This window comes from Sceloporus occidentalis, unplaced genomic scaffold, assembly GCF_023333645.1.
Source record: "Sceloporus occidentalis isolate IW3139 unplaced genomic scaffold, rSceOcc1.0.p SCAF_3, whole genome shotgun sequence".
Taxonomy (NCBI): domain Eukaryota; kingdom Metazoa; phylum Chordata; class Lepidosauria; order Squamata; family Phrynosomatidae; genus Sceloporus; species Sceloporus occidentalis.
The window spans coordinates 75,292,810-75,319,337 of NW_028316983.1; the positions used below are offsets into that span (position 1 = coordinate 75,292,810).

General features: G+C 39.0%; 1 protein-coding gene across 3 annotated transcripts; it reads right to left on the minus strand.

Moving 5' to 3' along the window:
* On the minus strand, positions 1-26,404 carry EFCAB14 (EF-hand calcium binding domain 14). 3 transcript variants are annotated; one of them, XM_089515083.1, is made up of 11 exons: positions 25,828-26,404; positions 21,545-21,693; positions 18,985-19,130; positions 14,897-14,995; positions 13,725-13,835; positions 12,950-13,048; positions 12,045-12,236; positions 11,174-11,254; positions 7,922-8,030; positions 7,057-7,185; positions 1-4,633 (listed from the first exon to the last, which is right to left on the minus strand). In XM_089515083.1, exons 1-11 carry the CDS (start codon positions 26,118-26,120, stop codon positions 4,458-4,460), a joined length of 1,584 nt encoding a protein of 527 aa, XP_089371209.1. In that variant the 5' UTR covers positions 26,121-26,404; the 3' UTR covers positions 1-4,457. The 3 variants fall into 3 exon arrangements, with proteins under 3 accessions (XP_089371209.1, XP_089371208.1, XP_089371211.1); XM_089515082.1 differs by having other exon boundaries at positions 7,057-7,188; positions 25,828-26,403; XM_089515085.1 differs by lacking the exon at positions 25,828-26,404 and adding an exon at positions 24,865-25,061 and having other exon boundaries at positions 7,057-7,188.
* Positions 26,405-26,528: the final 124 nt, after the last annotated feature.

Consider the following 26,528-nt stretch of genomic DNA (forward strand, 5'->3'; position numbering starts at 1 on the left):
TTTACACCCAAAACAAAGTGTTTTATTTGAATCTGACATTCACAATGTATGACAGGTGCAAAACATGGTAACTAAAACCAGCTTTAATTCACCCCATACAAGCTTGTACACACATCTAAAGGAGACTCAGCCCATTTAAATGTTAATATTTCAGTTATTATGTATGGAAACTCAGATGAATTTACTTATACAATGTATTTATAAATGTACATCTAAAGAACTTTTTGTACAAGATATTTTACGACAAATTGTCACAGACCAAAACTAAGATTCATACCAGAGAATACTGGGGTGGGGTGTGTGTGTTAAGTTCTTAAATCCTTACTGTGTTTTCCTGTGCCAATGACCTAGATTTTGGTACACTTGTAGAACAGCTCTCTAGTTTAGACAACCAAAGATTGTGCAGCTCTTGCTCTGGAAGTACAGTATATATGCAGAGTAACTGAACTTTTGGTAGACATCTTACAGAGCAAGGTCCTTTTACATATGCTTCAGTATAAAAATACTAGCCCCCAAAGTACAGCTATGAGAGACAGCATGGTGTAGTGGTCTGTGCATTGGAATACAGAGTTGACCTTCCTGCTTGAGCATGGCAACTAACTGCATGACCTTGGGGAAGTCACATACGCTCAGCCTCCAAGGAAGACAATGGGATATTTCTGAATAAACCTTGCCAAGAAAACCTTGTGATAGATTCACCTTAAGGTCACCATAAGTCAGAAACAACTCGAAGGCACACAACAACAAAGTATAGCTAACACCTGCAAGCAAGATCTTAAAGACCATACAGTATTAAGATTTTGCTCTTTCTAGCAGTGTTGTGGTTCACCATAGGGAAAAATAAACTTCTTCTACCTCAGTTCTCTAATTATTAGACCTTTTGATATGATCACCCTGTACAAACCTGCACTCAATCCACTCTCTTGTTTTGTAAACATACATTTTTATTTGTGCTACCACCAGAGGTAACAAGTAAATTCTATTGTCATGCTATTGTCTCCTTACCAATTCTCAGCAAATACACTCTCAACCTCTTCATTTGTGAAAGACAGGAAGAACTCCAACTTTCAGAGACTATCATTTTAATTGGAAGCATTCTAATAGTATTAAATGGAAAACTCAAAATCCACACAAATCCTTCTAGTACTGCAATGGTGAAGGGTTTACTTTACTGATATTTGTACAGAAAACAGTTAAAAATAACTTGCTGTACAATCTATGTTAGCCTCACACAACTTGGTACCTTCCATATGTTTCACAATGCAACTTCAGGGAGGCAATTGTGGATTGATAGGACTTGTTGACCAAAACATCAGCAAGGCACTAAGTTGGGAAAGGCTGGTCTAATACATTTTTCCCAATCATAGATTACCACATCATAATGTTGGTGGCACTAACACTGAACACTTTGTTTCAAACCCTTGATTTAAGACAAATTCCTTCTTATTCTCCCATTAAACCAAGGGAAGATATGATACCCCTTCTCAGTCCTGCAATGTACAGGCTTGGGATCAGTATGCAAACATATCTTGTAGCACCTTTGAGACAAACAAAGTCCAAAAGGTGCTACAAGATTTCTTTACATACTGATTTTCAGGGCTAACATGGCTGTATCTTGGAATCTGAATAGCACATTTTTATCCTGCCTGGAAACTGTAGTCCTAGAATGCATGATTTAAGTCAATTTAATATGTTGCTGGCTAAAACAGGTCCTTGGCTATTCCTTGTAAGGTTTACAAGTTCTGCCATAATCTCATGTAGGTACGGCAGGAGCCATGTAGCACAACCTAGCAAGACACATCCCATAGGGAAAGAAACAGAATAGTAGAAATCACACCCTTGAGACATATTGCTAAAATAGTACAGGGGATTCTCTTTTATGGTTTAGTCCCATATCATTTCAATATCATTCGCAAATCTGTCTCATATAAGTCATCTGAATCATTTGGTTATTTTCTATGTGTCACATTGACCCCAAGAAATGGGAAAAGCTCATGTGAGATGCTCATGAGTGCCATATGAGCTCATGAGTCTTCTTTGAGGTGATGAAGTTTGAAGACTACCACAAACCAAGCAACTTAGTTAGCCATGTGTATCACAATGTTTGCATGAGATTTTCTATTACAGCTGAAATATATCTCAAAGCAAAGAAAAAATGTTCTGAGTTACTGGGTTAACAGTGGGATTAGATTACAAGTGAACTTCCCAAAATATTTACCAATTTTTGGCATACAATCATTACATCGGTACAAATAAATACTAATATTTTATTGCTTTATTTGGTCAATGGTTTTAGACATAAAGTAAATGAAAGTGATTGATGCTTGTCTGAAAGAACACTTGCTCTCCTAACCAATGGGCAAAGCTTGTTTCCAGGTTAAGAAAAACAACAACATCAAAGCAATCTATGAAGGGAATGGTATTTCAACACTTCTTTTTTTATCTAAGTAGTAGTTTTTCTCTTTCTTCAGCAAGATAACATTCTACAATGCAGAGTGTACATTATGCCAGGCCTTCTGTCTCACTAGTGTTCTGACAGTGACCACCATAATTATCAAGGGCACCCATATTCAAATTATTAAAACATCAGCCTTTTGTTGTAGACAGTGTTACTTTGCTAAAAATTAATCTATTAAAAGTGTGAAAAGGCTGTGTGCCCTTGCAAAATATTGTTGAAAGCTTAGGAAGTAACTTCAAATTTTGATTCACAACAGTGTATTTGCTGGGATTTGTTCTCTATCTAGAGAAAAAGAAACATTGACATTTACTTTCAAAAAATCTTATCCTTCATCTGTATCTATTGGGTTTTTACTAGCAAAAAAATACAGTAGCTTAAAAATGTGAAGGACACAAAGTTTACGATAAAAGGTAAGCTATATAGGATATGAAACTACATATTACATTCAATGCCTCTTCAAATTTACATGTGTTTTTGAAAACAGCAATCAAAGGACTTGCAATTAGATTGAGACAGCAGTGCAGATGGAGTGAGATTAAACATGCTATCTGCACCTGTGCTGGAGCTCCAATGCAAATTCCCTCAACAAACTACATATTTTGGGATCAACTGAGGAGGAGATTTTTGTTAGAACCATGCCACAGTCTAAATTTGGTTCAGGGTCTTGGACCCATTTCTCTCTCTCTCTCTCCCTCTCTCTCTCTCACACACAGACACACACACATACACACACACAAATCACATAATGCAAATACAAAGAAGCGCTTAATGTAAGATGTAGTTTAGCTGTCACCTCATCTACTGACACACACACAAAAAAACTAATGAATGACAGTAATTATGGTGACCATCATCACCACTTTTAATCCTATGAGATGCAAATTAATGTGCAGACAATTAATTTTTTAAAAGTCAGCCAAAATAAGGGGGAAGGCTGAAGTGACTACTTATCTTAAAGTATTTCTAGTAACTACACTTCACTCCAAGGTTAATAGTATCAAACACAATTTGTACTTAAATTTAAAAGCAAAAGGATATAACTAAACATTCCAAAAACATGTTGTTTTGAGTATTAAATAAATCTGTAGTTCTCTTTCGTCAAAGTTTTAAAAATGGTGGTCTTCTTTACAATCTAGTGTAGGGTTGAGATCTTGACTTTCTGAAAACTATCCATCGATTCCCAGACAATTATGGGAAAAGTGTCCTAAAAAGTATACACCCTAGTAGAAAAGTATATCTTGCCAGTCTTCAACATTCATACAATGGAGACTGGAATTTTTATTACCCTCAATACAAAGTCGACCCAAGTGTGTGTAATTTATGCTGTCTTAAATATTTACAAGCAGATAAACTCCATCCCACACAATCAGGTTCTTTTATGTTTTTCTTCTAAAGTGCAACTCATTTAAGGCAAATTTGAAATATAAAATAAGCTTGTCAATATTTACACACATATTCTAATTTGAAGACAAGAACTTCCCTTATAAGGGAAATAAAAACTTTCAGCTAAAATTCTTAGCATAGTTTAAGGTGCAATTACCCTATAGTTAATTCAATGCAATGAATGTAGTTATTCAGTGCAATAATTACCCCCACATAGTTATTCAATGCAATGGCAAAATATCATACTTTGGCCTTGAGCCAGAGAAATTAAATGCAGTAACGTCCTTGGAATGGAAGTGAAGGCAACACATTATTAACAACTATGTGTTCCACTTGTGTCAAAAGGACTTAAGTCATGAATGATTATCTCTGGAATAAAGCCTTAAAGTTGAAAATCTTTCAGGAGTCAACATCTCTTAAGTTTTTCATAAAAATATAAAAGCTTTTCAATACTTTCCAAAGAACACAAAATTTAAAAGGTGTCAACAAGTACATTAGGCTAAGCTGCAAACATTAGTATCATCATTGGGAAAAGTGCTAGATGTAGCTTTTAATTATCAGGGTTTTTGTTGTAGCTACGGTAGTCCTTCAAATACTGTATTTATAAGCAGAAATACTATAAACCCAGAGCCACCCTCAATTCTTGTAGGGTATACTTATCATCCCCATCTGTATCAAATTCCTTAAAGCTCCGTGAATCATGAATTGTAGCCTCAACCAGATTTTGCAGGTCTTCATATGACAGCTTGCCATCTGTACCTTGATTGGTGGTCCTGAATAAATCCTGAAGATCTACAAAGAATAATAATTAGGTTTAAAAGGACAAGAAGTACACTTGCTTTCTGAATGAGAATGACACACTGCAAGACTTACTATGAATGTCTGTTCTTGCTAAAGAGAAGAAGCCATCCATTAACAGTTTAATTCCTGTGTTACCCAGGCTAGGCAAGATACTGTGTTACTAAAAATAAACCTCTATCCATCCTCATCTCCTGTTTCCGTTCCTTCATAAGTGCAGAAACAGAAAAGAATAAAAGAAGACTCATGTCCAGAAAAGGAATTAAAAAGTTTTCCTTGCCAAGTTTCTGAACTTTGGGGTGCCTCCTAAATTTCAGAAATTCCAGGCTTCAATGGCAAACTCAGACAAACTTTATTCAGTAGCTATAGGTTTACACCAGAAATGTTCATTGTTAGAACTAAAAAGCAAATGTTAGCAATGCCTAATCAAACCACACACAATTTAAAATAGTTGGCAGTCTATTTTCTCATTCATTGCAAAAGTAAAACGACCTTGTTCTTCTCATTTGACCATACTCCCATATTCCCTTTCTTCTATCTACTTTCCCGAAGAAATAACATTGTGATAGTCTCAAGTCAGCATGCTTCCCTTTTCTCTTATTTCAGTACAAAGGAATGTGATCAACAACACCTTACATTGAACACACCACTACATAACCCATTCCATTGTTTAAGCATGCCAACACACATCAATCCCTCAGGTCTCTATTAGCACTAAATCCATGCAGACAAGATGCAGATCCTGATTCTTCATGGTAAGTTCTACAATGTGCCATTCTCAACCAGTAGAGAAGGAGCTATCCAGTAATGGGATCTACCCAAGCAGGCATGTTCGTTAGGGCAGAAGGTGGCAACAATGTGTTTAATGTGTTGCTATTTGTTGCAGAACCCTTCCCTAAAATGAGGCTCTGGTTTATAGTATTTAGTATATGTGGATGGTGCTGGCCATGTGACTGCTCTATAGATTTTCTCTAGGAGTGCATCAGTAGAAAAGGCAATAGTTGTTGATGCAGATATAACTGAGTGTACTGTTATGTTTTGTGGTTTTGGAAGACCTAAGGTCTCATATGACAAAAAGATACACACTGTGGGCCCATACAGACGGGCCAAAATAAAGCTGCTTCGGGTCACTTTGGAGGTATTCTGTTTAAATGACACACGCATCACACACATCTTAAGAGGCCGAAAGCTGCGCCAAAGCAGTGCTGTAGTCCTTACATGGGGGAGAGGGAAGTGGTGGTGTTCCGGAACGGATTCCCCGTGTAAGGGAAGGGCCCACTGTAATGGTCGTAGTATGATAAACTATGTTTATGCTAAAAATTAGATCCAGCTGGCATTTCACAACAAGCTTGGGTTTCATGCGTGTTGTCCAATCTCTACTGTTACAAGTGAGAGTAGTTAAATATGTTGTCTATGGTTAACTTATTACTAATGGTGAGATATGGAATATGATTGTCTTTTTCCCATCAGCCAGAGGGATAAGCCATTCTCAAATATGCAAGAGGAGCCAGGTGAGTGCAAACAAACAGCATAAATCAATGCATTGGCTCATTTACAATAAGTCAGAATTCTATAGAAATTTGTCTTATTGTGACATCCTAATATGACTTTTGTTTCATACTACCACACTCTCCTATCAGACACTGGCACTTCTATCACAGTTCATTTAAAACACACCTTCCTATTACATGGGAGACATGAAATTTTGATTTAATTTAGGTTTACCATTTCAGAAACAGAAATGCATTTCATATCCTTCTTAGAAAGGTGAGGTTAAACTACAGTTTCCTGGTTCAAATGTAATACATAACTATTTTAACAAGACACTGCAAAAGTGATTTATCCCACATTCAAGGAAAGAGCAAATCAGGCATGGTGCTCTATTTAATAAAAATCAGTACAATTACATTTTAATTGGCTCAAAGACAATAGCTGATCCCAACTATAAGGTATTAAGGGGCAAAACAGACAATCAAAAAGAGCCAGCTTCCTGGAGGACTAGGAGCATGGTGTTCAGACAGTGGCATGATCCCAGACTGCTGGGAAACCATACGGCCGACTGCACATGTGGCAGATTCATGGCATTTGGCAGCACAGCGTTTGGTAGTCTGTAACCCCGCTTCAATCCTTTGGGAGAGGCGGGGAAACACAAATAAATAATAATAATAATAATAATAATAATAATTATTATTATTATTATTATTATACATGCTGTGCCAAAGAAATGCTGATAAAATGCCATAGCGGTGGCAAAGGCACCTTTTCCCTGGCACAAAATGGAGTGGCTTTGTGCAGCTGCCACAGTCCCAAGCCAGCGAGCAAAGGGGCGGTCAGAAGCCGCTCCTTTGGGGTGGTCTGTTTTGCCCCTAAACTAGGGGGGGAGAGTCTATATTTATCGCACTCCAACAAAATATTACCTTCTATGTTGGATATTCCAGGTAAAGACAAGCTTCTTGGGTTTCTACTTCTTTCAAAATTGCTCCCGACTGACCTTGAAGAAAGTCTTGGAAGTTTTGTAGGTTTTGATGGGGTGCTCTGGAGTTTTCCTACTGTCAAGTAATTTTATAGCAGTTACAGCTTTTTCTTTTGATAATGAGTAAAACTAGATAGAAAATTGTTATACTTCACAAAGGGGATTGCATTTTGATGGTATGCACCAAATCAAAAGTAACCACCTGGTCATTTCCAGTTTCCTTGGAAGGGGCCAGTGTGGCTCATGGTAAGTTGGGGGTTGAAAACAGCCCTCACAATCTCTGATGTTGACCACTGTGATTTACACTGTCTGTTTACTGGGGACTTATAAAAAGAACAAAGTTACCATTTGATTCCCCCCCACCATTAGATCATAGTAACAGTGATATAAATACTTATTTGACTATTCCAAATCATTCAAGTCAACTAACAGGTCACTGTTGTAACAGTGCCTTGACCTGGATCCCATTTTGGGAACAAAGTGGAATATAAACAAAATAAATAATTACATAATGTGGGACCAAAAATGTCTTTGTCCCAATCACTCTCATTAAGAATTCTGAGCTGTCTAGATAACACACTTTATAAGCTTCTTGACCATGAAAATGAGCCCTAAAATTTTTAGATGAGACACTCTCACCTAAAGGTCAGCTACCAACATATTCTAATGCCTTCTGGCAACACATTTGGCTAACACTAGCTGCAGTTTTATCAGATGATGTTAAGTTGGTACTTAACTTTAACAAAAGGGAAAATAGCATAGTGATTCAATATAAAAATCTGAAACCACCATTATACACAATTTTTCACCTTTTTTCAGTGCTTCAGATCTGTCATTTTCTGGCTTCCTTGATAAAGAACTGATCTGTTGCAGCTTCTCTCTTAGTTTGGATACCTGAGACTCTCCATTTTCTGTTTTCTGTACAATGACAACAAAACTAATTATCTGAAAACCAGTTAAAACCTTGCTTCTTTCACTAAAGGTTGTAGTGACAACTTCTTTCAGAAGTCAAATTACTTGATTTAAAGTATCAGTTCCTAGATAGCATCAATTTAATGTTTCTTGTTCTATAGGACTAATAAAATATTGGCTGATTTTAGTGAACAGAGCACAAGTTATATAGAAGGAGTAAGTTGCAAGTAGCAAGCTCTGACACAACTCGTAAACCATTATAGGAGGGGGCTAAACTGTTTCAGCTATTTACATACACAGTTGTAAATGTTGAATAGATGACATAAAAATTATTAACTGCAGTACATCTGCTTTGCACATCTTGTAGTGGGAATTTTCCTGTTATAATAGAAAGCTATAGCAAAATGGAGTCACCTTGGTCAGTGGCTTGGTTAGAAGAAAAATAGTCTTTAATTTGAGGCTTGAAAGCTAGAGAAGAACTAGGGCAAAGTAATAATGAGTGCATCGTGACCTGTAGGGAAACTGGCACCAGCGAAATAGACACAATTCAAGATAAGGAGACATTTGTTGATGTTCAGAAGGAAGATTACTGAAAGCTACTGAATTACTGGGGAAGGAGTAAAGAGTGGAAACCACAGTTTTAATATATGCATATATTCCTGTCCTGATTGTAAGAATTCTGTATGTTTAAATTGTAATTAGCCAATGAGATGTGATGAAGGAGCTTCTTTGTGTAACTGACTATAAAATTAGGCCATCTTGTTTTGTTCTGGGCCTCAGGTTTATGGAACTTTGAAATCTACTGAGGACATTGTTCTTTGTCAAAGAACAAAACTTTGGAAATTTCAATATTCTGGGTCCTCTGCCAAATTCCTAGTTTCGTAGATGGACCTGTGGCTTTGTGAGAGAAGGCCCTAGGTTCCTAAGGTTCCTGTGGTTTTTATTATTAAATTGAGAATTATCTATAACAATCTAGAGACTGAATTTATCTGAATCCTCCCATGGTGGGTTATGAAATGTCTTAGAAGAAAAGACAGATAATGGCACATATCTTTCTACCACTATCTGACTTTTCTTCTAAGCAGTTTCTTCACTTCTTCAAGATTAGAGGGTATCTACCTTTGTTCACAGGTTCTGTTAATGAATTCCATGTTTGTCAAGGTTCTTCAAACAAATACAGACCAGAACAGTAACTAATATTATGGGTTTGGAAAATTAGGTACAGTACACTTAACACATCATTAATTGCATATTCTTGCAAATCTGGCATTTTTAAATAAAATATTTCTAGAACATCTTGATTGTAACCTTCCCATTTTAATTTATTCTAGAGTTATGCAATCTATTGTAAGACAAATGCTACACAAATGTATAATTTCCAATGATAAATTTGATGGTTTGTCATATGTTTAGTTATAAAAAAATTAAATATTATTACATGATTACAGGATAAGACTCCACTTCAAATCAACCAACTTAATTTAGTATGTTTTCTAAAAAGTAAGGTTTTGGCCTTGTTTCCATATCAACTATTGTGAGAGGCTCAAATGATTTCTGAAGAAGCAAAAATCCACTGAAATGGGGTAGAGGGGGGAATAAAAGCCAATTCCCATTATACTTGAATAGTATCCAACAGAAGCCAATGTTGACGAAGAGACAGGATTATATAGGTAGGAATAGGTTTAGTTTTTTAATTGTTTGAGTCATCATTGGATCTTTTCTATGTAAAATGGTACACTTTACACTTAGGGACACTGCTGCAGAAAAGTAAAACTTATTCTGTCATGTTGTACTCTAATAAGCTCACCTTGATATATTGCGGCTTCTAAGCTGCATGTGCTACAATCAGTGTGTTAGCTTTAATAAATACTTTGTCCAATACCTAGCCTATGTTGCTCTATCCTTCACATTCTGTGGAACTAATACAAGTGCAGAGGAAGTCCCATGGGCGGGCTGTACCCGCCCCTTTCCCTGGTGTATCGGGGCCTCAGTGGCTAGAACGGCAGCCGCTGAGGCCCCGATCCGCCGCTTTTCAGGCTGTGGGGAAGCGGCAAAACACCGCTTCCCCACAGCCTGAAAAGGGGTGTTCTTGGGGCTTCAAGCCCCAAGGACACCCCGTGGTGGCGGGGAGAAGGAGAAAGGGGCCGTTTGGCCCCTTTCTCCCTTGCTTTGCTGGGCGCAGCTGTCTGAAGGCTGCGCCCAGTGACGCAAAGCGGCGCCGCAAACCAGGAAGGAGCTCCAAAATGGAGCTCCTTCCTGGTCCGCGCTAAGGGCGCACTAGGCGCCCTGGCGCGGAGCGAGGACGTCACGTCTGCGCCGCCTCGTATAGAGACGGCGCAGCCATGATGTCCTCATGACGGCGGCCGTCTGGAATGGCCGCCGTCATTTTTTATGCGCAGAGCGAGTATTAGGGTTAGGGAGGTGCGGAAGCACCGCACCTCCCTAACCCTAGTATGCACTCCGCGCGTACTTTAATGGCGGTGTGTAACCCGCCATTGTTATCTCTGATCTCCAAATGGAAATAGCATAGATGCCTCTGCTTTGCTACCAAGGATTTCTAGTACATGTAACTATTTTGGCAAACTGCAGATAAAAATGGCTTTATATCAGAATGAGCAACTGTGAGAGACTGGCAGGGAACATTAGCACCCTATGAGACCTCCCAGGAGCATAAAACCCACCACATACCTCCTTTTTTTTTTTGGTTTTGGCCACAAATGCCCTCCAATACCCTCTAGGATAGTCAGAGGCGTGTTTGCCATTTTAGCTCTTCTTGGGCATTTTAGACCCAGGAGAGGCCTTCCAGTCATATTGAATTTACTCCCGGTTTTAAAAAGGCCCTTTCTGGGTTTAAAATAATCCAGGGATACCCCAAAACATGGTGACAATGCTCTCTATAACCTCTAGAGGACATTTTAGGAAGATTTTTGTGGTCTGGGGCCCACAAAAACAGCTCTAGTGGGTCACACTCTGCCTTACCGTGCTTTATATTTAAGAATGTCTAACCTACTTCCCCTCCTCATTTGACAATAAACTAGGAAATGCCTGAACAAAATGACAGGGGAAACAGCATACAGGCCAAAGCAATTCAGCCAATTTCAAAGTGATTCTTTTAAAAAGTATTTCAATGTGCTTTTCACTAGAATTACCTCCATGTTTTGTAAGTTTTCAGTAGTAGTTTCATTCCTTGCTTCATGTTCTGCATTTGCCGAGGTAGTTAAGTCACCCACCTACAAAAGAAAATCCAAACTGCATGCTGTTAGTTTCTAAAGTACAGTTTAATTTTTCAAAGACAGCATACACAAAATGTAGAACACTTTTAAGATGAGAGGTTAGCCACAAACATTAAAATGTAGTTATCACCTCTGTACTGTAAAAACTAGTTAAATAACACTGCCAATTGTGTTTCCTGAGATCAGTAAGAGCCTTGTAACAGGCAACACACATTGGATACTTAAGCAGACAAAGAAGTTTAAGTGGGATGTATGTTTTAATGGTACAATAATAAGGGTTGCAAAGTGTACCAATAATTATATCTTTAAAAGGCATATAAACAATGAGCACGTTGTATGGGAGAGAGGAAGGCAAATGCAAACGTAGACCGTTGGTGGTGCAGCAATCTTACTGAAGTTAAGCCACTCTACCTCTGATCTAGATGCCATACCTTCTAGGTATCATGTATATACAACTTTAGATTCCACTAACGAAGCATAAGATATAATACAAAATACAGATTGCACCCCAAAATCTTAGATCTCTCCATATAATGAAATTTATCTAATAAGTATAGCCTATAGTGAAGGTTGATGACAACTGCAGTCCAACAAATATAGAAAGGATGATACTGTCCCCACCACTGACTTGAAGTTAGACAAATGTAGCCTGCAATATCTTTTTGAAATAGTAACCTGTCCTTGTATTATTTCAATTCATCCATTTTGTAGCACAACCATTCTATTTAGTATGTAGCAGATGTAATTTGCTTTGAAAGACTAATTTTTCAAACCTCTGGACACTTACCACACCAAGGGTGAGGTTTTCTTTCTTTTCTAGTTTATTCACAACCATCATATGACTTTCTAATGATGTAACTCGCCAGCTTAAATTGCTGATTGTGGAATCCATACTGAAAAGTTTTAAATCATTCAGTTTCTGGTACAACATTAGGGTAGAGTTTACTTCCTCTATAGAGGTATGTAGATACTGGTTATCCTGTTTAATACACAAACAGTTTTATTATTCAGCTATGGAAGCAGGGAAACAACAATATCTAAGAATACACAGCACACACACTTAGTGTACCTCTCTTTGTTATTCCAGGTACCTCTATCCAAACTCATGTTGCTTTATTCAGAAGAAAGCTGGGCATTCTTTCAAATATCATAGGATCATAACATAAATAAAGTTAACTGCAATTATTGTCCATCCATGGCTGCATCTGCACTGCAGAAACAATCCAGTTTGACACCACTTCAGCTGCAATGGCTCAATGCTATGGAATCTTGGGATTTGTAGTTTTCTGAGGCATCAGGACTCTTTGGCAGAGAAGGCTAAATGTCTCCAAAAACAACAGATTCCACACTTCCATGGCAGTTAAATTGGTGTCAAACTGGATTATTTCAGTACTGTGCTTGAAACCCATGTGCCATAGAGTTGTTAAAACTCCATGTAAATGTCAAAGAATTAACATAAACCTCATTTAAGTAGCTGCCATGTAATTCTCATACACAGATCTTTATTGCAAACCACTTCCAACACGTGGGCTAACATAACACACAAAATAACTTATCAGCCTATCTATAATTTGAATGTCACTGTATTTTTAATGGACTCTTTTTTACTAACAATTGCATGTTGACCTGGGAATATTATGAAGGGTAAGGTATACATTTCATAATAAATAAATATGCATTCTGTAGGTGCACCTGTTTACAAGTGTCCGTCAAATTCTTCTCACTTGTTTGGGGAACAGAAGAAGAGAATGAAGACAGTTGATTCCTGTTAACATCTTCTGTGTGTTCACTCTGTTAAAACATAAGGTTGTTAATCTTTGAACTTATAAATTAAACATTCATAATAAGTAATCAAAGATGACAATTAAAGGCAAACAAAATTTGAGATGTGCAAGCATACTGGTTCTAAATAGCCATTTATTTTAAGCATGTCAAATAAATAAATAAAACAATTGTAAGCTCAGAAGAAAATATAGCAAAAGAGAAGTTATGAAATTATGGGATAGTATGCTGCTCCCTTAGCATGTAATCAGAAATTCTTGTTGCTATGAAAGTCCTATTGCCTTGACCTTCTTTAATATCATTACTCAATGTTTTTATGTCCATAAATAGGAAGTATATGAAGGAAAGGTAGAATCAGAACCCACCTAATGCTTGAATACCTAATTGCTTAAAATTTGATGTAAGTATTACCATTTTCCCCACTGCCACAGATCGTGGGTATTAAATAATAGTGTCTAGGTATTTTAAACAATTTGTCAAATATGGTGAAATTTCTTAAACTTTAAGGAGTTCTGAAACAGCTTCTAGAAAAAACAACAACTGGAAGATAGCAATTTTCTCAATGCATACTTACTTAAAAGGACCAAAATTCAGCCTATCTTTATTTTCAAACTGTACAAGTATTACACACTTCCTAAAGTCTCAAAACAAAAAATGATGCTATCAAATATTTACATGTGCTTACCATTTCATTTTGGAGTGCTTGAAGAGATTTCTTATGTGCTTCAATTGCTGCCTGCATAGTCTCAACATCATGATGAACACTGGTTACAGTGCTACCTATAGTAGCAACACTCTGAAAAAAAAGTTATTAGCAGTCTTGTAGTTATCAGACACTTACTACTAGATTAAAAACATGAGAAATAAGTAAACTAATTCCAGAGAACAGCTGCATCAATTTGTGATGCAGCACCATAATATTAAAAACACCATGGCAACATGCTTATTGTGGCAAGACTTTTAACTGCATTTTCAGACTGCATTTGTAAAGAAAGATGGGCTTAGGCAAATGGGTTTCCTATAAAGAAGCAGCATGCAATGGGAAGATGACAAGTAGCCTTTAGAGATGTAAACATGCCCATATTATCAGCTCAATTATAAAATAAGAAGTACTTTTTAGACTGTGAATTATATGTCCTCTTCTTTGATTTTTCACATTGCCTCCATTAAAAACAGTACAATGTTTTAGGAAGGGGGAAAAGAACTGAGAGAAAAATACTCAACAGTAAGGGACTTGTGTATTGCATGAAGAGCAAGAAGCTGGTTTCTAGACGAAATACCATCTTGGCTGCGGCCTCATTTCCATTGCTATGTAACTACCACATAGCACATGTGTGAGTACTATATTGAACACCTATCACTTGCTAGCAAACCCCAACACTGTGAAATGTGATTGGGTCAAGCACTAGCTTCCCATACCTACATACTTTCAGACAATAGTATATGTCAGTGATGGAAAGCAACTTTTTAAAGGGTTATTCCCACTAACTGGATTTCAAGTTTTACCAAGGTATATGCTTCTTCATAACATGGAACATAGCTAAAGGCTACAGAAAAATACTTTACATGCACACATAAATACTGTCTGTGATGGAAAAAGTTAGCTGAAACCAGTAATCAATATTTCTGAACACCCAAGTAGTATGCAACATACAGAATTATAACTTTGGACCAGCAGTTCGTAACTTCTTTTGGCTTCAGGATTCCTTTGAATTGATAAAACAAGGAACCACCTCAACAGAAAAATATACTTAAACATAACTTTTAAAGTATCAGGAAAGACACTACTTTTTGCAATCAGTTTATGAAGACTGCAGGTTAAGAACTCCTGCTTTAGATGGTAAGTGTAGTATATACCTTCTGAAGATCTTCCACTGTAGCAGGAAGATTAATCAAATCAGAAGCAGATTTAATGTTTGCTTTCAGATGATTTACAGCCAACATCAGCAAAGATATCTGAAATAACAAAGGATGCAAGTGTATTCATGAACAGAAGGACATGTTATTTCACTATCCAGAAATTGAAAGAATTGCTGGAGATCCCAGATAAACAACTGAAAGACAAATAAAGTAGCACAAGAACTGCCTTGAAAAGAACACAAGCTAACCCTGATAGCTTCATGGATAAACTTTTCTATAACTCCCCACATTAAACCTAGCTTTTGCAACCCCCCCCCCCCCCCACACACACACACGTTTTGAGATATTTATGTCTATGGTAGCTTTGCTTTTGTAAACAGGAGAGATCAACATGTCTGCCCCTAGAGTGGAATATCACAGCAACCTAGGCCATTTCAGCACCATGAAATCAGACTGAAATGGGTCTACATAATTTGTGTTCTCCAGGGAGATCTTAAGTTGTCCAGCCCCCACATACTCAAGCACCTTGCCCAGAAAGGGATAATTAGTAACAGGGACACAGTTTTCATATACCTCTGGGTCCAGGGAGATTGACTTCAGGAAAGGGTACACTACAGACATTTTCAAGGCAGCAGGCAATCCACATGACAGAATGAAGTATTTATCACTCCCTGGACCTAAACACCACTCTACTAGATATTAACAGCAAAGATGGGCAAAAGTCAAGCTTATATGTGGTGGAATGGGATGGTATCCAGCCACAACAACTGACATTGATCCCCTCAAGAACCCTGACCAGGTGGAGCACTAGACAACAATCCACACTCTGTAATAAGTATGATGTCAAATTCTGAGTGAACACAAGCAATTTTCTCCTCAAAGTCTTGTGAAAGCTTTCACAGTAGGTAACTGAGTATTACATTCCTGGTCTTTCTGACTTGATCCCAACAGCTAAAACTGGTGGTTCTTTATTAACAAAAGCATGTACAACTGATGCTATTGGTATCCAATCAAAATCAGCTTTACAGCACAATTCTATGTATGTTAACTGATATGCAAGCACCAAGGAGTTTCATAGCAACTTAATTCCACCAAGTACGTGGCTACAAAATTTCATTCTCATAATATTTTATATCTGGCATTCTGCACAGCAAATACAACGTGATTAGCTTATTTTAAGCCATCTGCTATCTATTCTACTATTATTTTTCAAAATGTTTTCAAAACTTTATTAAACATATTCATAATATTTAAATAATATTTGTTCTCCCAGCAAGTAGTTTTTGTTTGTTTAACTAGAAAATTATTGGTTGTAAGATCCAGTGCAATATCCTCAAACAGTACCTTCTCTGAAATTCTGAAAGGTGTAAATATTTACACTAACTCAATTGCCCTGTTAAATGTCACACTAAATGAAATCCAAACACTCAGTTGACAATCCTTTAGTTTATATACATTATATAACTACCACAAACTTAGATAAAGTGAACATCTGCTAACAATCACATACCAAGATAATATTTATTACAAACAGCACAGTTGTTACTCAAGAACTAGTACTACGGGGCCATTCAGACTACCTTTTACCCCAGTTCAGAAACTGGATTAAACACAGGAAGTTCATATTGGCCCTTATTCTTCCACAATCGAAATTGAGGCTTTCACACCTGTTCAGGGCCAAATGCCCCTTGGCACAGGTCTTTTGAAAGCGGAGCTTTACCTGTATCTTTTGAGAAAACCCGGGTCCCAGCAAATATGAACTTTGCCCTGGTCATGATCGGATCAAATTCAGGGGAGGGATTAGGTCAGAGGGAGGGCAGAGGGTGGAACATGAGGTGAAGGAGGAAGAAGGAGCAGGAGGAAGGGAGCCATGGAGGGCAGAATTGGGGTGAAGGAGGAAGGAGCAGGATGAAGGGTCAAGTTCAGGGGCGGGATTAGGTCAGAGGAGGACAGAGAGAAGAACATGCTTCCCCCCTCGCAGGCAGCATTTCCTCTCTCTCTCTTTTTTTTCTTTTTTGGGAATTTTTATTTTTGACAGACTATGTGAATAGTTCTACAGGTTGATACATATACATATTGATAGAATGTGTGTGCTTGTGCTACATTTTCATTCCTGCTTGCTGCCGGCATGGCACTTCACTTTGCAAGAGGCTTTTTTTAAAAAAAAAATTATGTGTAATATGCGAATGCTATAATGCAAATGTTACAAATATTTCTTTTTCAATTTGGCAAATTGATACAGAATGCCTTTGCTACATATGTGTATGTGAGGCATTCTGGGATGGCAAAGCTAGAGGATGCAGAGATGGCATTCTGAGGTGGGGATAGATAGCATTTTGGGGTTGAAAACAGAGGCAGAGCAAGGAGATCCAATGAGAAGGGAAGGATAGATTGCGTTTTGAGGTGGCAATTGGAGGCAGAGCAAGGAGATCCAAAGAGGAGGGAAGGATAGATTGCATTTTGGGGTGGCAATTGGAAGGAAAGCAAAGCAAGAGGATGCAGAGATGGCATTCTGGCGTGAGGAATTATTATTATTATTATTATTATTATTGTTGTTGTTGTTGTGATGGGGAGAGGATGGCCTAGGGGGGAGGCAAGGGCTTCAGAGGTAGCATTGGGCTGGAAGCGAAGGGGAGGCTAGAGGCTGGCATATGGAAACCCATGACTTTGGGGGAGTCACACTCTCTCAGCCTCAGGGGAAAGGCAATGGCAAATCTCCTCGGAATCAATCTTGCCAAGAAAACCCCATTTTAGGGTTGCCATAATCTGTAGTGACCCAAATACACACAACATACACAAACACACCTAGAGGTTTTTAAATTTGACAGGTTGACAGAATATGCGCACACTGCCACCAGTTTTTTTAAAAAGGAGGGGGAAAGCACCCATTCCACTGGCCAATGGCTGTAAGAAACATCACCTTTGATGAAAGCAGAAGTGAATTTGATTGACAGCTAAGGAGCCTTCATTTTAAATCAGTACAGCAAATGTGAACTTCAGAGGGGTAAATTACCTCGATTGAGGTAAAACATAGTGGGCACTTGTTTCCGAGCAGATTCGAGAGGAGGGGAACCGGATCTGCCCAGTTCTATCCAGGGCAAATGGGCGAGTGGGAATGGGGCCTCAGTTCTTAAACCTGGTGTCTGATAATATTAACTAACTAGCAAATCTGCCAATCTACTACACAGAAAGTTTCTCTAGTTTCCTATGGTGAATTGTAGTGATAGCTGCCTCTAATCAACTGGACTGGTAAAGATGGAGAAAGGCTATAATTTTTGAAAGAATCCCACTTACATCACTTCTAATTAAATTTCACTGGCTAATTCTGCAGAACCTATTCTCTGTTGGTAGAAAGTACGCATTTGTGGGGAATCAATTTATAGTATAGGTTCCTCATACTCATATAAGCTTAGACAAGGTTAAAGGTGTGTGGTTTAATACGCTGTCCACCAACCTGGAGCTTCTCAGGGTTCAGCGCTATTTAATATCTACATGAAACTACTGGGAGAGTTTTGGGGTTCGGTATCACCAATATGCAAATGACACCCAATTCTCTTTCTCTTTCCCATCTAAATCCAAGGAAGCTGTTTGGGTTCAAAACCAGTGCCTGTTATCAGTAATGGACTGGATGAAAGCAAACAAATTGAAATGTAATCCAGACAAGACAGAGCTACTCCTAGTCAGTGAGAAGTCAGATCAGGGAATAGGGATAATATACGGCTCTGTCCCTCTATTTATACCCATTCCTGGGAGCAGTCCCACCATTTCCAACTTTACTTCCATTGGATGTTCTCAGCATTCTAATCTGTGTTCTCCACAGTACTCTTGGGAAACCCAACATCGAGGCTGAAGCATTAACAAATGTGTTAGCTATTATTCTGTGAAGACAAATGCACACACTGAAAAATAACAAAGAATAAAAGCACTATTCTTCTTCTAGCAATGAGAAAACAGGTTAGGGTTTGTATCTTTTAGCAGAATTCATACATAATATTAACTGAAATTGGCTGAATGAACATTATAGGATATATTTCAAATAGTTTCCAGCAAAACTTTCCTTACTTTACAAAACTTACTCACTTTACCTGTTTGCTTATTTCTGTGATGTTTACCCATATTTTATTCAACCCCATATCACCATTGTTAATTTTGTCCAATTCCTTTTGTTTATTAAGCAGATCTTCAGTCAATCTGGGGATTTCTTGGAATGAGTTTTTTTGATTTGACTCCACTGAAAGACAAAATTAGAACCAAGAGTTACGGTATCTATAAACACTAAGATCTTAGTGTGTATATACTGTTTTCCTGATGATAGCAGCATGAGAAATGCATGTGAGGAAGTGGACTTAAGGTCCAAAACACACTGCATAAATAATCCAGTTTGAGACCGCTTTAACTACCCTGGCTCAGTGCTCAAGAATCCTGGGAATTGTAGTTTATTGTGACACCAGAGCTAAATATTTCACAAAACTACAGTACCCAGAATTCCCTTGCATTTTGACAGAGCAGTTAAAGTGGTCTCAAACTGGATTATATCTGCAATGTGTTTTGGACTTTAAGTCTATGGAAGCTCATGCTGCTAACTTCTTTCTTTCACTTAGACTCAAAGGTGCTACAAGATCTCTCTATGTATTGATTCTAAAGACTAACACAGCTATATCTGTGAATTCTACTGTTTTCATGACTTACATCTGCAACCTGAAAACATTACACAAACATTCCATTAATTTTTTTCAAAGTGCAAATTTAGGAACTAATGGTAAACTGGTTTAAAACATTAGAAGTACAGAAGGTATCATAACATGTTTTGCAAACTTCCTGTATTATATTTCATTTCTTAAGAGGCCAGCTGAATTAAACATGCAGCTTATTCCTTTCAAGCAAATGAGACTTGTAGCCTAATGAATGCATGATCATCAGCATTATTTTGTTGAATGGACTACGTGATGCACAGGTTGTTATTATTATGGAATGTAACCTTTGCCCAGGCAGTATTATGTCATTATGACTTTAGCTGCATCATGCTACAATTTTAAAATAAGATAAAGATCTTATTACACATATACATTAAATGTACATATAAATAAATGGAACACATGTCAGGAAGAGTAGCATAGTATGTCTCATTTAGACACAAGATGACAATACAAAGAGTCAGAAAAATAAACAACCAGTGGAGGCACGCTTACAAAAGGCAATTTTTTATCACTGAACTTTTAAAGACAGCTATCCACCAACTCATTGTACAGATTTTCATGAGACTGCATGTTACTGAACAAATCTACATAAGTATGTAAAGCATAATGCAACTATCATTTTGTGAAGAGTGTACACAAAAACATGGTAATCCTTTTCCTCCACATTTCAAATTTGTTTGTCAGTGTGGTTTGTTTCTTCTTCATAATACACTAGAGTGTAATAGCACCATTAAGTCTCAATTCTTCTAACCTATGGTTATTTAGAATAACTGTTCAACAGCACACAGAAACAGCCCAGGAATGCAATAGTAGCTCAGGTTACATGAAAAACTGTTCCATTCAGGTTCAAGACAGTTTATTAAATGCATTAATCTGTTTGATCAATTAACAGTGCTTTGAAGCTTAAGCTTTGCCATTATAGCTCATAGGTGACCTAAAAGTGTCAAAATCAAACACAAAATAGTATTTCAGCCAGAACACAGAGTAGTGATGCCCTAATCTCAATTGGGTTACATAAAACACAAATTAACTATGAGATTCTCTCTGGCACTGAGTTGTTCAGCAAACAGCAAGAGAAACAGTATATTACATCCCTGCACATAATCTTAAAATTTCTACATAGTATTGTTTTTAATAAGGAATACTGGTATGCTGCCGTTCAACTAAAATTTCTGAACATCCACCTTAGCAATATGAATCATTGAATGTTCATCAAATGGGGGTTGGGGAGGAGTAAGAAAAGAAAATATACATTGATGAGCTGGTCTACCACTGGCATCAACAAAATAGAAAAGCCGATTTTCAGCATACTATAGCTACGAAGAGTTTCCAAATTATTCTGTTTGAAGACATCCCAGAACATTTTCTATTGAACTCACTGGCCATATTGTACACTCCAATGTCTTCCTTTTAAAAACTTGTGACATATTGCATAAGACAAGTTATGTAATAATGACAATAGCTAAAATACAGCTGATTATTTTTCATCATGGTTGCTTGATAATAACAAAGTCAGTGAATAAAGGGATCCTGTTTTTCTTGTTTACTAAACATGTACAACAATCAAAACATTCTTAAGAAGCTGTGAACATATTATTTTGTGCTACAGTTTATACTAGAAAAGGGGTGGGCAACTTGTGACCCTTCAAATGTTGCTTGACTGCAATTTCCATCACCATAGCCAAAATCATCAAGGGTAAGGAATTATGGAAGCTATAATCCAAAACTATATGGAAGGCTATAAACTACCAACTTCTGAGCTAAAGAAAAGTTTGATTATATGCCAGTGTTTTCCTTTTAAACTGAGAGGAGGGAACTGCACGGCCCTTTAGATGTTTTTGAAATGCAGCACCCATCACTTCTTCTCATTGGCTATACTGAGAGTCACATGATTTCTACTCCTCCTTTAAGTTGTTTTAAAGAAAACAAATACTTCAGAAGTACTTACTGGTTCGGAACCTTTCTTTTAATCCGTCTAGGTCTTCCTTGAGAGCAATCTGCATCCATACCAAGCCAACACAAGCTACTACACAAGCAGCTAGAATGACGAATGCACATAAAGGGTAGCAGAGTTTGCAGCATCTCAAGTATTCACCCCTATAAACAGAAAAAAATAATACTGAATCTTTCTTTGCCAAACTATGCCCTATGGCTTATAAAACCAATTATTAACTGGTTACAATAGTAACTGTAACATAGTAGGCTGTCGGTGTAATGCCTGCATATGCAAAAACATCTTCTGGCAATACTTTACAATTAAATTCCACAGAAGGGCATTGTTAGAGAAGATGGAAACTATTATTCTGATCCACCAACACCAAAATACATGCCAAAGTAAGTGAGGGCTTATTAAAATAGCAACAGATAAGAGGTGGGCAAAGAGCAGATCATGAGCTTCATGTACCTCCCCAAAGCATTTTTTGCACAATCACTACCATCTCTTAAACAAAAAAATTGGCCAATTATACCCCCTCTGAAGCCTTCATGTGGCACAACTGGCAATTCTTGGTCATTCTCAGCAGGAATGGTGATGGCAAAACTAAAACGAACTAGAAGTGACTAAATCATGACATACACTACTCCCAGGTGCATTTTCTCAGTTGGATAAGAACTATTCACATAATGTTAATTTTGTTCTTGTTTTTCTTTTGATGAAGTAAACACATAAGAATTCAAGTTCTCATTTATGGTTATCTATAGAAGCAGTCAATATGAATCTCAAACTGGATTATTTCTGCTGTGTGTTTTGGACCTAAGAAACATTAATTCTATCTGGAAAAGATTTGACACTGTATTTTATATCCACCACTGTATCTTTGAGTAATGAGCAAAATTAAAGTATTAATAAATCTAGCCCACACATGGATTATCCTAATGAACTACTTCAAGGTATATTGTTGCACAGATCTAAGTGTGCTGACTGACCATCACTGTCCAGCATGGAAGAACTTGCTATGGTATATAGCACAGGTAGATAAAATGTGGACCTCCAGATGTCTGACTGCAGCTCCCATCTGCCACAGCCAGCACAAGACTGTGGGAGAATACCAGGAGAAGTCCAACAAGAAATGGAGGGCCCCAACTATATATTTTTGCTCTACTGCCCAAATACTATCTGATATCAGATATTTCAAAGGAGAATGAAAGAACAGCGTTATCATTGTGTAGATCCACTTGTTCGCTGGAAACCAGCTTAGGAACACCACTAATTACATCTATCAATAGCACAATGTACTGCCAAGGCATCAACATTTTTACTTTAACGACATCCATAAGTTATACTAAATTACAGGTTGTATCATTACCTTGACCTCATTACTAGTTAATAAAGACCCATCACAAAAGAGTGAAACTTATAACGCATGAAACTAATAATGTGTAACATATTAGAAAGATTACTAGTTTTAGTAAGCTGGAGATATCTCTCTCCTAAAAAAACGTGGTTGAACGGACAGACTCCATGCTGCAATGACTAGTGTTTACAATGAACTTAAGAACCATTCTTATCTTTCTTCTTCGTTCAAAGATTAGCCTGACCAGGACTTATAAAGTCAGGTTTCACAACAAGTTTCTTTAAGTCTGTGCAATTTGATATGAAGTTAAGAGTACAAAAGAACACACAGAACAGTAACTACCTAAGGTACAGCTATAAGTGGCAACTAAAACTAGGATGAGATGTATGGGTATGTGTGTCTAAACAAGACATTTTATATTCAGACATTTTAAGCTTAGCAGTACAATGCTTACAAGGTGACAATACCCAGCTAGAGAATGCCACTGACATGCTACCTGCACAATTATTCGTCTTTCAAGAACAACAGCAGGACAAGTTATACCGGAAAACACACCCAACTTATTCACCTTAGAGAGCACACTTACCCTGCTAGACCAAAACCTCATATCTATACTGTCAATTTGTATAGATTTCTAGCTATATCAACTCACCCTGACATCTTTGTGCTACAGGTTTCCATTTCTATTCCTAGTAACTAAAGACTCAGTCCTGCCTCAGTCACCTCAATCTTACATCTACATCCAGTATCTGATGACCACAGAGTTGCGCTGGAAGACCTAAAGATTCCTAGGGAGGTGTTCTCTCAGGTTAAAAAAGGGGGGGAGGGGGAATTCCACTTTCAGGGGGTCCTGAATCCCTAACCCCAGCAAATGTGGAGGACCCACTGTATTTAATTCCACTTTAAACTATCCAGTCTAGTGGCCATTGCTCACACACCACATAGCAGTGAAGTCTATAAAAGCTAATGGCTTTATGAAGATGTGAACTCCCAAATCTATTGCTGCTGTATAACACCCCCACAACTACATCCTTCACATTGTCTTGTTGTTGTTAACCACCTTTTAGTCAATCTTGACTCATGGGAACCCCGTGGATGAGACATCTCCAAGACTCCCTGTTCTCCACTGTTCTGCTTCAAATTCCTGCAAACTCATACTTGTGACCTTCTTAATAGAGTCCATCCATCTGGGCTGCTGCCTTTCTCTCTTTCTACATCCCTCCACCTTTCCTAGCATTAGTGTTTTCCCCCCAATGAGTCATGCCTTCTTATGATGTGATCAGTGTAGGACAGCCTCAGTTTGTCATGGGTATTTTTGGCTTGATCTGCTCTAGGACCCATTTGTTTGTCCTTTTGGCCATCCACGGTATCCTCTGATCTCTTCTCCAGCACATCGGCTTCTTTCGCCCTATTCAGGCGGGCAGAGAGGCATTATTGATAAGGCATATCAGTAACAGAGAGTCTGGAAAGAGTCTGGAGAGTTTGTAAAATGGCATCGGGATGGGAATAGGAGACAACTACTGATAAGGCACACTGGGAGAAAATAATCAACCAGTATAAGTATGGAAATATCACCCTAAGCGAAAGCCAGGATGGCGTAGTGGTTTGAGCCCTAGACTATGACTCTAGAGACCAGGGTTGAAATCCCAGCTTGGCCATAAACCCACTGGGTGACCTTGGGCAGGTCACACACTCTCAGCCTCAGGGGATGCTAAAAAATCCTCTGACCAAATCTTGCCAGAAAAAAAAGGGGGGGGGAATCCATTATAGGGTCATCAATCTAAGATACGCAGACACCATACTATTAGCTGAAAACATCACAGACTTGGAACAACTATTAAGGAAGATCAAGGAGGGAAGTGCAAATGCAGGCTTATTGTTGAACATAAAGAAAACAAAAATAATGACCAGAGAAAATTTACACATATTCAACCTAGACAATGAGGAAATAGAAATAGTAAAAGAATTTTCATACCTGGGATCAAACATTGATCAGAGTGGGAACTGCAGTCAAGAAATCATAAGAAGACTAAGAATGGGGAGGGCAGCTATGAAAGAACTAGAAATCTAAAGATGTACAACTGAGCATGAAAGTTAGAATCATTTACAAGCCTTGACCCTATTACCATGTATGGATGTGAGAGCTGGACAGTTAAGAAAGCAGATAGGAAAAGAATTAATTCATTTGAGATGTGATGTTGGAGAAGAGTGCTGAGGATCCATGGACAGCCAAGAAGTCAAACAAATGGGTCCAAGAGCAGATCAAACCAGAAATCTCTCTGGAAGCCAAGATGATTAGACTGAGGCTGTCGCACTTTGGCCGCATCATGAAGAGGCATGACTCACTGGAAAAGACAATAATGCTGGGAAAGATGGAGGGAAGCAGGAAGAGAGGAAGGCCATATGCCAGATGGATGGACTCTATGAAGGAGGTCATAGGTATGAATTTGCAGGACCAGAGCAGTGGAGCACAGGGGGCCTTGGAGAGGCCTCAGCCACATGGGTCCAGATCGACTCCAGAGTGGACAACAACTGTGGACTGGAAGGCTAGGGACATCATGAAATATGTCCTTATTGTATGTTATGGATATTTTAGCCGCTTTGATCATTTATATTGTCGTTGTTATAATACAATATTCCAATATAATAACATTATAATAATAACAGCCAGGGATTCTGGGACCCGAAGTCCAAAGCGTCTCAAAGGCCGGATTTTGGAAACCACTGACTTATGGAGACCTTTTGTTGCTGTTCTAATATAATATAATGTTGTTGTTGTTATATGAATGGTAAGAACCACAAAGGCTCGCCAGAGGCCAGCGGTTTCCGAACTCCTGCCTCTGAGACGCTTTGGACTTCAACTCCCAGAAGCCCCAGCCATGTCGGCCAGCAGCCAGGGATTCTGGGAGCCGAAGTCCAAAACGTCGCTGGGCCTCACTTGGCGAAGCGGGAGCGAGCGCCAGACAGCCCGAAGCCGCCGCCGCCGCCGCCGCCTCCGTAGTCCGAAGAGGAGCCCGAGCTGGAGCTGCTCTCGGCGGACTCTGTGCGGAGGAGCCGGTGTCCCGAGGCGGAGCCCTTCCGCGGGTGCCTCTTCTTGCGCCCCGTTCCGTTGCCGCCGCCGCCGCCGCCGCCGCCGCCGCCTCCTCCTCCGCTGCCGCTGCCTCGCTCCCCGCTGCCGCCGCTGCCGCCTCCGAGGCCGATGAGGGCGTTGAGCTCCTTGCGCTTCTTCATCCTCTTCTGCTGCGCCGGGGCGGCCCCGGGAGGGGCTCCTAACTCCGGGCCCCGGCTCGCCAGCTTCGGCGCTTCAACGGCCGCCCCTCGGGAGACTCTGGGGAAGACGGGGGTCTCGCAGGCGCCGCCGCCACAGCTTCCCGCCCGCCGCTCCTGCTGCTCTCGCCTCAGCCGCCGGAGCCATGACAGCTGAGGGAAACGCCGCTTCCGCTCGGCCTCAGCGCCAGGCCTCAACAACGGCGGCTCTCATTGGCTGCCTCGCGGAGAGGAAACCGGTTGGAGCGCTCATTGTTGACGTCGATATTCGCCCCGCCCAGTGTCGGCCTCTCCTATTGGTCCGCCTGAGACGTCGCTCACGTTCGCGGAAGGGAGGAGGCGGGGAAATGGCTTAAAGAGACAGAGGCTCTT